Raw genomic sequence first — 14,144 nt, forward strand, 5'->3', positions numbered from 1 at the left:
ATGTGGAAAGTTCTTAATAAAGAGTTGGCGAAATGGAGAAATGCCTTAGCAAAAGCGATGGACAACCATCGAAGCGGAGAAAACCTTAGCAGTGAGGTAAATTATTTGTCATTTTCCTTCTATTAATTTCTATGTCATATTAATTTTTATTTAAATGTTTCTTGCAATTTATATATTTTGTTAATATGTCTCTAGTTTTTTTTTTTTTTATACATGTTGCATTTTTTTAAAATTTATTGAATTTGCATTATTTTTTTTTTTTACATGTTGCATTGCCAATATTTTATAAAGTTTCTTGCATTTCCATTTAATTTTTTTTTTTATAGATTATGCAAGCACAAATGTGGTTTGGTGCTACTGGGCAAGGGAAAAAAAGTTTCAACCATACCCATTGTTGGGAGGTGGTGAAGACTTGTAAGAGATTCCAAATTATTCAAACCGGTCCGACGGTAGTCTTGAACGAGACTCCACTTCATGAGACGCCGGCATCGGATTCACCTATGGATTCCCGGATGAGTCAAGACTCACCCATTGAAAAGGAGCCAAGGCCTATTGGGAGGAAGGCGGCGAAGGCGAAGAGAGGGAGTAATTCTAGCAAGAATGCATCTAAATTTTTGGAGGAACTTTCAAAGCACCAAGCCATGAGAATTGAAATGGACTTGAAACAACAAGAGCACGATATGGCTATTCAACTAGAATATGCAAAAGAAAGGAAGTATGTACGCAAAGAAAGGGAGTATGTACGCGAACAAAACATTGAAAAACAGAGTTTCTGGTATACAGAGTTTCCCTGGGCGTAGGTCTGCGTAGGTAGTCTCTGGTATACAGAGTTTCCACTGCATCACAAAATCACACCAAGCTCTCCAAAACAGTGGACTTCCCCATCCGGGCAATCTCATCCACCTGATCAGTAGATGACCCATACGCCAACATTCGTATCACAGCTGTGAACTTCTGCTCTGGAAGAAGTCCCAAATTTCCAGCACAATTTCTCTTTTGAACAAAGTATTCATCATAATTGCAAATATCATGCATGACTTTATTGAACAAATGGGGTTGCATTCTATATCTCCCTCGAAAATGAACATCAGAGTACAGAGATTGTGGGATAAAATAATCTTCCATAAGATTCTTACCCCGAGAATGTCTATGTCTGTCCACATTTGGGCGACGGCCTTCTCGTGAACCACGGCGACCCTGGTTTTCTTCCTCCAGCAAAGCAACTGCTATGCCAAGTTGCTCATCTAGTTCTCTCTGCGCCCTTTTGCTTGCAGCTCGTCTACGCATTCTTTCTCTAGTTTCTCGCTCTTGCCTCTCCAAAACCTCTTGCATGTCTGCCATTGAGAATGGAGAATGAAATTTAAAATATGAGAAATGGAAATGTAGAGAAGAACTGGTGTGGGAGGTATGAGCTGAACCTCTGGTTTTATAGAAAAATGTACACATATAGATATGACACGCGGCGCAATCTTAGAGGGTGAAAATCTTATCTGAAATTTGAAATTTGAAATTTGAAATTTATCTGAAATTTGAATTTCGAAATGTATCTGAAATTTGACATTTTGAATTTATCTGAAATTTGAATTTTGAAATGTATCTGAAATTTGAAATTTATCTGAAATTTATCTGAAATTTGAAACCGAAAATCTTATCCGATATGAATAGTATTGACACGTAGGAACCCAAAAATCTTATCCGAAAATATTATCCAAATTAATTGTTTAAGTAAACAAAGTTGTGAAAAAAACAAAAAAATGAATAGTATTTGCCATGGCAAGCCTAAACTACTGGAAACACACTTTGCTAGAAGGGGCTAGGCAGCCACTATTCACATGAATAGTAGCTGCCCTAAGGCTCCCCTTACAATGGCAAGGACCTAACTGGTGGAAATGCTCTTAAAACCATACATGAGTAACTCTCTGTTGAGATGACAAACACGTTCAACTATTATTATATGAAACATATGATTCATTTTCCTATTTTCAATATGTATTTTATGAGTAAATGGTATAATTATGGAATTATTTCTTTATTATTTTGATACTTAGTATTTAGGATTAAGTTCGTTTTTATTGGAGAATGTATTATTGGAGAAGGATAAAGAGCAAAACAATGAGAAATTTGAAGTAAACCCATCCTTTTTAGCAAGTTTAAGGCACAATCAAAGTGTAGTGAGATGAGAAGTGATAATCTTTCAACATGGGACAACTTATTATCCTATTCAAACACACATGTATAAATATGAATATTGATTAAGATATAAGGGAAATTTAGCGTCTAATTTTCTATTCATATAAAATAAGGGCCAATCCGAACATGATACAATTATATACGAATAAAGTTAAAATTAACTAGGTTTCCACACAAACACAAAATAACATGACCCATTAAAACGAATTGCCACTCCCATATCCTATCTAGGCACTTCAAATGTGCCTCCTAATTTAGACCCATTCCCAATTCACTTCTTTGCCCCAACACTTCCAAGTTTCCAACCAAGCCAAAGCTTCACAAAGGAACAGAAAACAAGCAAGGGAATATACCCCAAGCTATCCTAAGTTTTTTAAATTTAAAAGGAAAAAGAAAAAGAAAGTCATTATTAGAATCATCGAAAGCAGCACAAAATAAACTAATAAGAATGGATAAAGCATGAGTTGGCACGTGGACCCAATCCACCGTGTCAATGACAGGTCTATTCTCAGCCCATAGTTTTTGTTGTTCGCTTGTTTTCGTTTGGTAGATCTCTTCCCTCTCTCTCTCTCTCTCTCTCTCTCTCTACCTTCGTCTCCTATCGTCTCTTTGGTCTCACCAATTTCATCTTCACGTCTTCTCCTTGATTTTTGGATTATGAATGCCTATTGATTTATAATCCTCTAGGTTTAGCGCTTTCTCTAAGATTCAAAATTTTCTTATTCTGGTTAAGTAATTTCTAATCTGTTCATCCGAAATCATGATTTTTATATGAGAGAGTTTCCAAATTCTAATTTTTCTCAACACTTAGGATTCTGGGTTCTTATCGGCCCATATGAGATTTTGAGCTATAGAAAGTGAATTTGCAAATATTACCATTTCGGTTTAGTTCAAATTGATTAATAAAAAAATCTTTTTGGGAAAATTTTGGTGTTTGAATTTTTGGGGATCTCTCAAATATGGTGACAGTGAATCTTGGAATGCTCCACTATGTATTGGACCATGTATATGGTGCATTCATGCACAGAACAAAGATAAGCCCACAATTTTTTTCAAGAGGGTGGGGAGGTACAAAGCTTGAGTTGCTTGAGAGAATGATCAAGCAGCTGTTCCCAGAAGTTGCAGGTCAGAATTGGCCTCCCACTGTTATCCAACCCAATTGGAAAACAGTTTGGGAGAGCCAGACAGCTACTCTTAGAGAAGGGGTTTTCAGGACACCTTGTGATGAGCAGCTTCTTAGTGCATTGCCTCCTGAGAGTCACAGTGCAAGAGTTGCATTTCTCGCCCCAAAATCCGTGCCCCCTCAGAAAATGGCCTGTGTGGTTCATCTTGCAGGTATTGTCTGGTTTTCTATTTATCTGTGCAATAAACTAAGATTGAAGTATAGCAAATCATTTCATTGGGTGATTTCACTGTTTCATTTGTTGAGCATTGAAATTTTAGAATTTAGAAATCAATTGCTAGAAAATTTGAACTGTTGGTATGATTTGTTTATTTATTTTAAAATGGGTACAATTCAAGTAGGACTTTGTTCTACTTGTGTACTGTTTTCAAAGAGTAATATTTAGTATAAAGTGCTAACCAGTTTTGGGAAACCATGTTTGGAACTGTTCTTGTTTTCCTCGAAAGATTGATGAATATGGTTGCAGAATGTAATTGTTTTGTTTATATCAAGTATGCCATTGCTGGAAACTATATGATTGATTGGGAAATGTAATTAGTTCTTCTTTGGGTGGTAATGTTGAGAACGTCGGGAGGGACTTCTTGGATGACTATATATCTGTTCAAATATCTTCAGAATAATCTGTGATAAATGACTTATTACTTTTTGGTATGACCTGGTCCTTCTGCATTCAACCTAATAGAGAAGCCCCGGAAATACAAGCTAATAGAATTCCTTTACAGTAGCACTTCATGGAATTACTTTATAGCCTTTGGGGTTACAATTTGTAATTTCTTTTTTGCAGGAACAGGGGACCATACATTTGAAAGAAGGTTGCGTCTTGGTGGACCATTATTGAAGGAAAACATTGCAACCATGGTGCTCGAGAGGTATCAAACTGCACAGTCTGACACTTTTTCTAATTGAAATCAGAGTTCTACATGATTACTATGCGTAGTTTCCAGCTTTTCTATTAAGGTAGATATGTTATTGCAGCCCTTTCTATGGACAAAGACGTCCTGTGATGCAGCATGGGGCAAAACTATTGTGTGTGAGTGACTTGCTTTTGTTAGGAAAGGCAACCATTGAGGAAGCTCGCAGTCTCTTGCATTGGTTAGACTCTGAGGCAGGGTTCGGAAAAATGGGTGTTTGTGGACTTAGTATGGGTAAGGATCAACTAGATCTCTTTCTATAGCTGAAGTGTCAGAACAACTGGTTCCTATCTTTCGTTGGTTTAAATTGTTTTAAATTTAAACTCGTTTATTTAGTTTATACCTGCTATAAATGAATGCATTCGTTCATTCCTTTGAAATAAATCAAATGAGTTTTCCCCTGGCAGTGGAACACTACACACAATTTAATTAATCTTCTTTTGGCCCAAAATATTCTGTGGAATCTAGGAGGAGTACATGCTGCAATGGTTGGATCACTGCACCCTACACCTGTTGCAACCCTTCCTTTTCTCTCTCCGCACTCTGCTGTTGTGGCATTCTGTGAGGGAATATTAAAGCATGCCACTGCTTGGGAGGCACTGAGAGAGGATCTTGCAGTGCAGAAGGCTGTAATGACTCTTGAGGAGGTGAGAGAAAGGATGCGCAATGTTCTGTCTCTCACAGATGTCACGCGCTTTCCGATTCCAAAGAGTCCCAATGCTGTGATATTTGTTTCTGCTACTGTAAGTATTTGTCAGATTTCTGATTTCAGTATTTATCAAATCAGGCTACCTTTTCCCCATTTCTTAGTAGGAACCACTTCCTGCTTTTGAAGCCTTATTCCTGTTTCTCTTTGTCCTCCCATGTAAGTCATTGTGGAATGTGGAGGTTCTGCATTACTTAATAGGCTTCTAGTGTTCAAAGTTCTTTTCCATCTAAATTTTGATGTTGGAGATAAACTGGCCTCTGTATTTCACTGTTGATAATAAGTGATCTCTGTAGTGTGCAATAATTTCACAGATTTTCTTTAGTTTGCTGGTTTTTGTGTCTTGCTTAGCTTTACAAGTTTTTTCCTTCAACTGTTTTCATGTTTTAGGATGATGGGTACATTCCAAAACACTCTGTGCTGGAGCTGCAAAAAGCTTGGCCAGGTTCAGAAGTAAGATGGGTCACTGGTGGCCATGTTTCATCTTTCCTTCTCCACAACGATGAGTTCCGCAGGGCCATTGTGGATGGACTTGACAGATTGCAATGGAAGGAGTCTCCATTGTGACATTGGCATGACATGTGAAGGCCCTGTACTGATTCTGATATGGTAATCTTCAGCTCTAATTCACACCAAACTTGTAAAAAACTAGATACAGCTGACATCTGGAACACCCCCAAAAAGAATGGGGAAAAGGGGGCGCTTTCATGAAATACCCATTTCCTGATGTATTCTCATATCATCCATTTCCTGTTGTATTCTCATTTGCGAGGTACCTAACATTGTATAGACAACATTTACTGGCAAAGTTGTTCTATTTTCATTTTGAGCAATGATTTGTTGGCATAAGTTTACTCGTTCGTATTTTATTCATTATATGGTGGCAAAATGCACAAAGCAAATCTTATTAATTCCTTTCTTATTGGTTACACAAAGCTGTAGGCTGTAGCACTGGTTGCTTATTTGCCTGAAGCCCCAAGTTTATCAAACACCTATATAACCGCCTAGTGTCAATGAAATTGTTGCCCAAATTTTCCATAGCCGCGGGAATTATTTGCAGCTTGGGAGTGGAGCACCACACAAGCAGCGGTTATGGAAATAAGTCGAGGAGTCGAAGCTCTGCAACTTCCCGCCCACTGGAATCTGACCACACAACCTGTTGTAGCTCACGTTCAGGAACTGCAAATCCACTTGGGTCAGCCCCACTGGAATACCGCCTGTGATCTTGTTATGGTTAAGATCCAACGAAGTCAAGCTCTTGGAAAATTCCACATTTGACAGATTAAATTCCAGCAAGTTCCTCGACAGATCCACAATCTGGGTTGTCTTGTTCAGTCCAAAGATCATGGATGCATCACCTTCGAGCTTGTTGCGGGAGAAGTCTATGCGGTTGAAGTCCAGTTTGGCTAATGAGGTTGGTATGTTGCCTGAGAGCTGGTTGTGGGAGAGATAGAGCTCTGGAACACTGCCATGGAATTCTCCAAATGACTTCGGAATATGACCTGTAAGCAAGCAAGGGTATTAACTATGGAAATTAACGGAAAATATTAACTATCGGTATCAAGATAAATTATATTAAAATTTTGAACAAAGTTGTATCTTTCTTTCTGGGCACTTGGTAGAAAGAGATACATCAAGGAAGAACAGACCTGTGAGCTTGTTACGGTCTAGATGAAGAGCGTTGAGGTTGGGAAGCTGAGAAAGCGAGCTGGGGATGGAGCCTGTGAGGTTACTGAATGAGAGGTCAAGAAAGGTGAGGTTCTTGAGTTGGCTGAGGAAGTCAGGTACAGAGCCTGAGATGTTAGTCCAGCTGAGGCGCAGCTCCTTGAGGCGCTTAAGCTTGGCAATGGAGGGTTGGATTGGTCCGGTAAGATTCGGTTGCTTGTGAAACTCAAGTGTTTCAAGATATGGCAAGTCACCGACTTGGGTCGGAATTTGACCGGAGACTTGGCCAGAGAAGATGGTGAGGGAGTTGATGCGGTTTGTGGTGGAGTCACAGGTGACACAGTACCAGTCACAGCAGTCTGTCTCTGGCTTCCATGAGGTCAAGACGTAGGGGTCGTTGAAGGCTTTCTTGATTTGTAGGAGAACTTTCTTGTCTTCAGGGTTGCAGAGCTCGGAGAGCGCTGGGTTTAGGATGGTGGAGAAGAGTAGGGTCAAGCAGAGGAGGGTGGAGAACTTGACGTCCATTTTGTGGGTTTTGGATAAGAAATGTGATTGCGACTCAACGAAGAGTTGGATATATATAGGTATTGCATGCGCATATAAGTGAAAGTGTTTGTGATTTTGGATGATGGATATAATGACGAAAGATTTTGGAGTTTGCACAGGTGGTGAAGGTCTTATTCGAGGCATTTAATGGATATATATCACAAAAGTAACATGCTTTGCTCCATGTAGTCCAGTCAAACATGATATATATTTGGCAATTCAATAGCCAGTCTCTCTCAGTTGCTAAAGGCTGCTTTCATAATGTGCAGTAAATTCTCGACGTGAGCGTAATATTATCACATGATGTTGTTAATTCACTTATATATCATTACGGTTAAGAAAATACAACATAATCTGGATTATTTGAGAAAAGTAAAATTGAGACGAGAGGAAGAAGGGTAAAGAAAGTGGAATCCATGGGAACATGGTTTGGATGGCCAAGGGGGGAGGTGGAGTGCCAAAGCTGAGGACCTATATCTAAACGAGACTGATATTTGTGACTGTGAGGAGCCAAATCTAGAAAACTTTAGGTTTGCTAGCTACATAACTTTGTTGTGCTGAGAACTTCAAAAAGTCAAAAATGAAGGCTCTCTCCTTGTTTATTTATTGTGTGCTGAGATCTGGCAAATGAAGGTGACTTTGAAAGCTAATTCAACTGATTGTATCTCTCTAAATCTCAGATAACCCTCCACCACATTGAGCTTCACCAAGTTGTCTTCCTCAACTGCTGAATTGATGGCGGGAACAAACGTGTGGAAAGTCAATGGTATTTGCTTGTTTAGTTTGTAGTTTGACTTGACTATGATGATGAGTAAGCATTATCATGTCGGGGGATCCTTTGCTTCTGTTTTCAGCCCAAGGATCTACTGGTCTCACAAATTCAAAAGGACATTATGCTTGTTCGGGATAGGTCGACCTTCTTATGCGGCGGGTTTCCGTCGTCGAGTTTATTCATATATAACCATGTTCAATTCTACTCAATTTGTACAACACCATCACAACAATAGGGTCATTTTATATGATATCATGTTGTAAAAATTAATAATTTTTTAATCCTGGTCAACTAGCCTAATCCATGTATGCTTTTCTCTTGCATAATTTTTCTAATAAATCATGCATTTATTCAATGACTCCATCATCTTCTTCTTTATGAAAATCCTTTAACAATCCTTTTTCAGACTTTCAAATTAAAGAAGAACAAAAACAATTGTTCATGAACACTATCCTTGAGGTAGAATGTGATTCTAAAACCGCTGTTCAGTTTTGTCAAGTATCAGGAAAAATAGAGCTCTTGACAATTCAGCTAACTTGAGCATGTTGAAGAATATAAGTCCCACATCGGAAACTTGACTAAATAAAAAACAAGATATAATGAATGGTTCCACTACTAATATCACCGAGATTTTTTGTGATAAAATTTCACACCTAGTAATGGGCCGCATTACTTTATTTTCTTTTCCATATTTGTTTTGAGTAGGAGTAGAAAATAAAGTTTTGTATAGTTTTTCAATTATACCCATACTACATTAAATAAACAAAGCATGCATTTAATAATATATTGTAATTCCAAATTGTTAATGGGGACAAAGTCATCGTATTATGCTTTGCTTGGTTAAAGTTATATCCTATGCATCACTGCATTTCAAAATTTGAATTGGTTTCTATCTATGATTGTTGGGAGAATTTTATGTCTTTGTTTATATATATGAGTTGAAATTGGTGATCTATGTCAGCTTTATGATGTATTGTTGACCTCTAAACCCTAGATAGATGCTACATTTTTATTTCTTCATGGTCAGTCTGAGGCCAGAGAGCTGCTGCTGCCCAAGCCAATTGGCAAATTCAATGTAATGTGCTAAATTCACTGTCCAAGCCACATTCTAGTGCTAGAGAAATTCTAGTATAGGGCTGTCCTATGTCGCGATCTCACCCAAGAATTACTTCTAGTACTGCCGAACCCGAATCAAGTTTCAGATCCTTAAGCACTACATTTTTGTGACCACTCACATAAACTAATTAAAATGTTCTATTTGAAGTGGTTCTTTATTTTTTCCACCGAAAGGCAGTTATTCTGTGTTTTGCAAATTTTCTAACATTAAACAAATGAAACACTTTATTACATAGAATTAACATGATATCATACTAAAGGTTCCGGAAGGGCAAATCATGCCTTCATATGAGGGCTCTTTAAATGCTATTAGATTAATTGCAGAGCTATTATTGGATGGCCAGATTGAACTTTCAACACACCCCTAAACATATCCCCTCATTATGAAAATCGTCATATCGGAGAAAATTGGACTTCTTGACCATTGGGCCAACTTGGACATAGCTTTCAGTGGGGCTTGCCCAAAATATTCTGTGGAATCTAGGAGGGGTGCATGCTGCAATGATTGGATCACTGCACCTTACACCTGTTGCAACCCTTCCTTTTTCTCTCTCCACACTCTGCTGTTGTGGCATTCTGTGAGGGAGTATTAAAGCATGCAACTGTTGGCTTTACACTGGAAAAGTTTTCTATGTTTCCTATTTGAGCAAGTGAATTGTTGGCATAATGCACAAAACTAATCTTATTAATTCATTACTGCTTGGTTACACAAAGCTGTAACCTGTCTAGCACTGGTGGCTATTGCATGAAGCCCTTATTTTATCAAATACCTATATAACTGCAAAGTGATTGCTGGCCAAACATTCCATCGCCGCCGGAATTACTTGCAGCTTGGGAGTGGAGCACCGCACAAGCACTGGTTATGGATATATGTTGAGGAATCGAAGCTCTGCAACTTCCCACCCACTGGAATCTGACCACACAACCTGTTGTAGCTCACGTTCAGGAACTGCAAATCCACTTGGGTCAGCCCCACCGGAATACTGCCTGTGATCTTGTTATGGTTGAGATCCAACGAAGTCAAGCTCTTGGAAAACTCCACCTTTGATAGATTAAATTCCAGCAAGTTCCTCGACAGATCCACAATCTGGGTAGTCTTGTTCAATCCAAAGATCATGGATGCATCGCCTTCGAGCTTGTTCCTGGAGAAGTCTATGGTGCTGAAGTCCAGTTTGGCTAATGAGGTTGGTATGGTGCCTGAGAGCTGGTTGTGAGAGAGATAGAGGTCTGGAACACTGCCATGGAATTCTCCGAATGACTTCGGAATATGACCTGTGAGCTTGTTACGGTCTAGATGAAGAGCGTCTAGGTTTGGAAGCTGAGAAAGCGAGCTGGGGATGGAGCCCGTGAGGTTATTGAATGAGAGTTCAAGAAAGGTGAGGTTTTTGAGTTGGCTGAGGAAGTCAGGGACAGAGCCGGAGATGTTGGTCCAGCTGAGGCGCAGCTCCTTGAGGCGCTTAAGCTTGGTAATGGAGGGTTGGATTGGTCCGGTAAGATTGGGTTGCTTGTGAAACTCAAGTGTTTCAAGATACGGCAAGTCACCGACTTGGGTCGGAATTTGACCGGAGAGTCCGCCGGAGAAGAGGGTGAGGGAGTTGACGCGGTTTGTGGTGGAGTCACAGGTGACAGAGTACCAGTCACAGCAGTCTGTCTCCGGGTTCCATGAGGACAAGACGTAGGGGTTGTTGAAAGCTTTCTTGATTTGTAGGAGGACTTTCTTGTCTTTCGGGTTGCAGAGCTCGGAGAGAGCTGGGTTTAGGATGGTGGAGAAGAGTAGGGTCAAGAAGAGGAGGGTGGAGAGCTTGAGGTCCATTTTTTGGGTTTTGGATTGAGAATGTGATTGTGATCCAATAAAGTGCTGGATATTTATAGGTATTGCATGTGCATGTAAGTAAAAGTATATGTGATTTTGGATGATGCGCATATACTGACCAAAGATTTTGGAGTTTGGACAGGTGTTGAGGTCTTATAGAAGGCATTTAATGGATGTCACAAAAGTTGAAGAGCATCCAACCCATCAGCCAATGACTATGCAAGACACTCCTCACAAGTCACGGAAGTCTGTAGCCATTCAAGTGTGATTGCTTCATTATCTCAATCAATCCCTATAATCTTAGAACTGCCCATTTTATGTTTTACCGTTTGGATAATCTTTCCTGTTTATATTCATGTACAAAGTTAGCTGTATAGCATATAAAAGAAATCCAATACAACCAGAATACTCATCGTGGGGTATTCTTCGTATTCTACTTCTTATTCTTCTCTAACCTCTAGCCATTATTGTACAAAAGTAACATGCCTTGCTTTGCTCCATAGCCCATTCAAACATGTTATGTGTTTTGTTAATTTCACAGCCAGTCTCTCTCATATTTTCTAAAGGCTGTGTACGCATAATATCACACGTGATGTTATCAATCGTCTCATATACTATAGCACTCAAGTAACATAATCTGGGGAAGTAAAATTGAGACAAGAGGAGAGGAAGAAGGGTAAAAAAAAGTGGAATCCATGGGAAACATGGTATGGTTGGCCAAAGGTGGAGTTCCGAAAGCAGAGGGCCTAATTCTATCCAAGACTGATATTTGTGATTATGAGCCAAATCTGAAAAACTTTAGGTTTGCTAGCTGCCTAACTTTGTTTTAATGAGAATTTGGAACAAGTCAAGGATGAGGGCTTCTGTTTAATCTTTATCTTTTGTGTGCTGAGATCTGGCAAATGGAGATGACTTTGAATGCTAAAGTTAGCTAACTCAATTGCTTGTCTCTCTCTAAATCTCAGATAACCCTCCACCACATTGAGCCTCACCAAGTTGTCTTCCTCAACTAGTGTGTGGTATATGAAACCTTGGTATCCTTTTGATCCTATATCCTTACAAAAATGTCAATTGGTGGCGGGCGATTTTTATGACTTAATTCAACTCTAAATGGGTGGAAAGTCAATGATATTTGCTTCTTTTGTTTTCGGCCTAAATGATTTATGGCTCTCACAAACTCACATTATAAAATGACTCAGAGAAAAATGGACCTCTTGAACATTCGGCCAACTTGGGCATAGCTTTCGGTTGGGCTTGCGTCTTTTTCACACCCAATTTTGTCTTTGGATACCCTTGTTTCTTTGGACACTACTTGATATTTGGAAACCTTTTCTGAACACCTGAAACAAATTCCCTTCTGTTTACTCCCTCAGCTCAATCTAATTGTCTTTGGACACCATTTTCCATTTTACAATCTACTCTCTCTACATTGAAATCAAGAAGACTAATGATTATAATAAGGATAAAACGGTAAGGGCCATTTTGGTATCCTACTTGGATCCAATTTTATAAATTCAAAAACATATTTTAATTCCTAAGTCACAAAAAAAATTTGGTAGACCAATTTTTAAAAACTCAAACCCAAGAAAAACTTAAACAAACACCCTGTTGTAAAATTAACGGGATATGTGCGAATATTGAGCTGCACGAAAAGTAGATGAGACACAGCATTTAACAAGGTTTGGCTATGCCTACGTCCTCAGAGAGCAGCAGCAGTAACTTTTCCACTACGTAAAATAATAGGGCTACAACTTTAGTGTTTACAATATATGTGGCTCACTGACTTTTCTCTCTTGGAGAATTTCTCTCTGCTCTCATTTTTCTCTCCGCTCACTCACTCTCTGTCTTTCTCTTCTTTCCTTCCTCTCTACCTGACTCTCTTTCTTCTCTCAGTTGGAGTCTTCACTAAAGGAAGGCGGGAAGCCTTATTTGTAGGCAGAATTTTGTGACTGCTTACTCATTTCTCTTTGGCTTCACGTGGGTGTTGGCAAGCATCATCATTACTCTTCAATTAATTAGGTAGTGGACTCTACCATTTTGGGCTCCACATTCTTAACTTTACAACACTCCCCCTTAGAGACCACAAATGATATGTCGGTTGCATCATTAAAGACTTGCTTGGAGAAAAACCCAGTGAGGTAGAAAACTGATGGAAGGAAGAAGATTACAGTAATCAGTGCGGCATACTTCTAGATGCTCCCCCTGATGAATATCTCCCCCTGATATCTTCATGATTATCTTTTGGAGCGAAAATCTTTCTGAGTGAGTGAGGGATGTAGCCATCAACAATTCATGTAGTTGAGTAAGTAAATATATTTCTAGTGAGCTATCTCTATGTAAATCATAGAAATTTCTAGAGTCCGCGTATCCAATAAAACCCGGGCTATTTGTAAGTTTACTTGAAAAGAATATGCCCGTATATGGTGTTATGAGGAGATAGCATCAAATATGCCTCACATCATCCCAAAGTGGTGGTGATGGAGCTAAGCTATATCTGAAAAATACGATGTCTGGTCCAATATATTCTTGAAAAATCCTTTAAGTGTCCAACGGATAATCGTCATAAAAATGCTTCAATACCTAAGCAAGAATCTTGTTGGCATAATGCTTGATCGTTAGGCTGAGACAAATATTTCTGGAACTTTTCAGGAGTTTTAATGTGTTGCAAACACATTATAATCAATGTACTCACTGAGGCAATTTATGCGTATTTAGAATTGAGTACAGGTTTTGTGCTTCAGGCACATGTCCTTCAGGGACTTGCTTCATGTAATTTCAATCCTTCAGAGATTTTATTTAAGGGATTATACTTTATGACACATTATATAGATTTAACCCAGCTATTTATACATCTTTAGGGAATCGCTTCTGGCGATATGCTCCGAGCATTTAACAACCCTTAAAGATAATATGTTGGTATCCGTAAATGTGCAGTAATGGGGCACAATTGAATCTGTAAATATGGAGAAACCCAACATTTCTTGTTTCTGCCATGAACATTGTGTCATACAAATTGGGTATATTCCCTTTTATTTCGAACACCTAAGTATAACTTTCAGTATTAACATCTTTTTGGGGTTCATACTATGGGTTTGTTCTTTCACGTTCATTCTCGTCTGTAATGGAATTGCCTCTTTACATTTTGGCCAATGATATTGTCGACATTTAATAATAGAACGTAGTTCCAATCAACACAGCCCATTGACGATTTGAGCAGCTACTCCAAAACTAAAAATTGTCAT

General features: G+C 38.9%; 3 protein-coding genes across 3 annotated transcripts; 1 reads left to right on the forward strand and 2 right to left on the reverse strand.

The window, feature by feature from the left end:
- Positions 1–2,747: 2,747 nt before the first annotated feature.
- Positions 2,748–5,839, forward strand: LOC117635794 (protein ABHD18). The gene is made up of 5 exons (XM_034370158.1): positions 2,748–3,525; positions 4,158–4,242; positions 4,349–4,518; positions 4,753–5,027; positions 5,381–5,839. The coding sequence occupies exons 1-5, from the start codon at positions 3,150–3,152 to the stop codon at positions 5,555–5,557; spliced, it is 1,083 nt and encodes a 360-aa protein (XP_034226049.1). The 5' UTR covers positions 2,748–3,149; the 3' UTR covers positions 5,558–5,839.
- Positions 5,840–5,871: 32 nt separating this feature from the next.
- Positions 5,872–7,250, reverse strand: LOC117635793 (polygalacturonase inhibitor). Its single transcript, XM_034370157.1, has 2 exons — positions 6,640–7,250; positions 5,872–6,492 (listed from the first exon to the last, which is right to left on the reverse strand). Exons 1-2 carry the CDS (start codon positions 7,178–7,180, stop codon positions 6,041–6,043), a joined length of 993 nt encoding a protein of 330 aa, XP_034226048.1. The 5' UTR covers positions 7,181–7,250; the 3' UTR covers positions 5,872–6,040.
- A 2,494-nt stretch (positions 7,251–9,744) lies between these two features.
- Positions 9,745–11,042, reverse strand: LOC117634277 (polygalacturonase inhibitor-like). Its single transcript, XM_034368310.1, has one exon. The coding sequence runs from the start codon at positions 11,011–11,013 to the stop codon at positions 9,910–9,912; it is 1,104 nt and encodes a 367-aa protein (XP_034224201.1). The 5' UTR covers positions 11,014–11,042; the 3' UTR covers positions 9,745–9,909.
- Between the last annotated feature and the right edge of the window lie 3,102 nt (positions 11,043–14,144).

Source organism: Prunus dulcis, chromosome 7, assembly GCF_902201215.1.
Source record: "Prunus dulcis chromosome 7, ALMONDv2, whole genome shotgun sequence".
Lineage (NCBI taxonomy): Eukaryota > Viridiplantae > Streptophyta > Magnoliopsida > Rosales > Rosaceae > Prunus > Prunus dulcis.

Coding starts and splice junctions, on each gene's coding strand:
- LOC117635794 (XM_034370158.1), top strand. CDS start 3,150: ATGGTGACAGTGAATCTTGGAATGCTCCACTATGTATTGGACCATGTA. Junction 3,526..4,157: donor CTGTGTGGTTCATCTTGCAG/GTATTGTCTGGT, acceptor TCTTTTTTGCAG/GAACAGGGGACCATACATTT. Junction 5,028..5,380: donor TGATATTTGTTTCTGCTACT/GTAAGTATTTGT, acceptor TTCATGTTTTAG/GATGATGGGTACATTCCAAA.
- LOC117635793 (XM_034370157.1), bottom strand. CDS start 7,180: ATGGACGTCAAGTTCTCCACCCTCCTCTGCTTGACCCTACTCTTCTCC. Junction 6,493..6,639: donor AGACCGTAACAAGCTCACAG/GTCTGTTCTTCC, acceptor GCTTGCTTACAG/GTCATATTCCGAAGTCATTT.
- LOC117634277 (XM_034368310.1), bottom strand. CDS start 11,013: ATGCGCATCATCCAAAATCACATATACTTTTACTTACATGCACATGCA.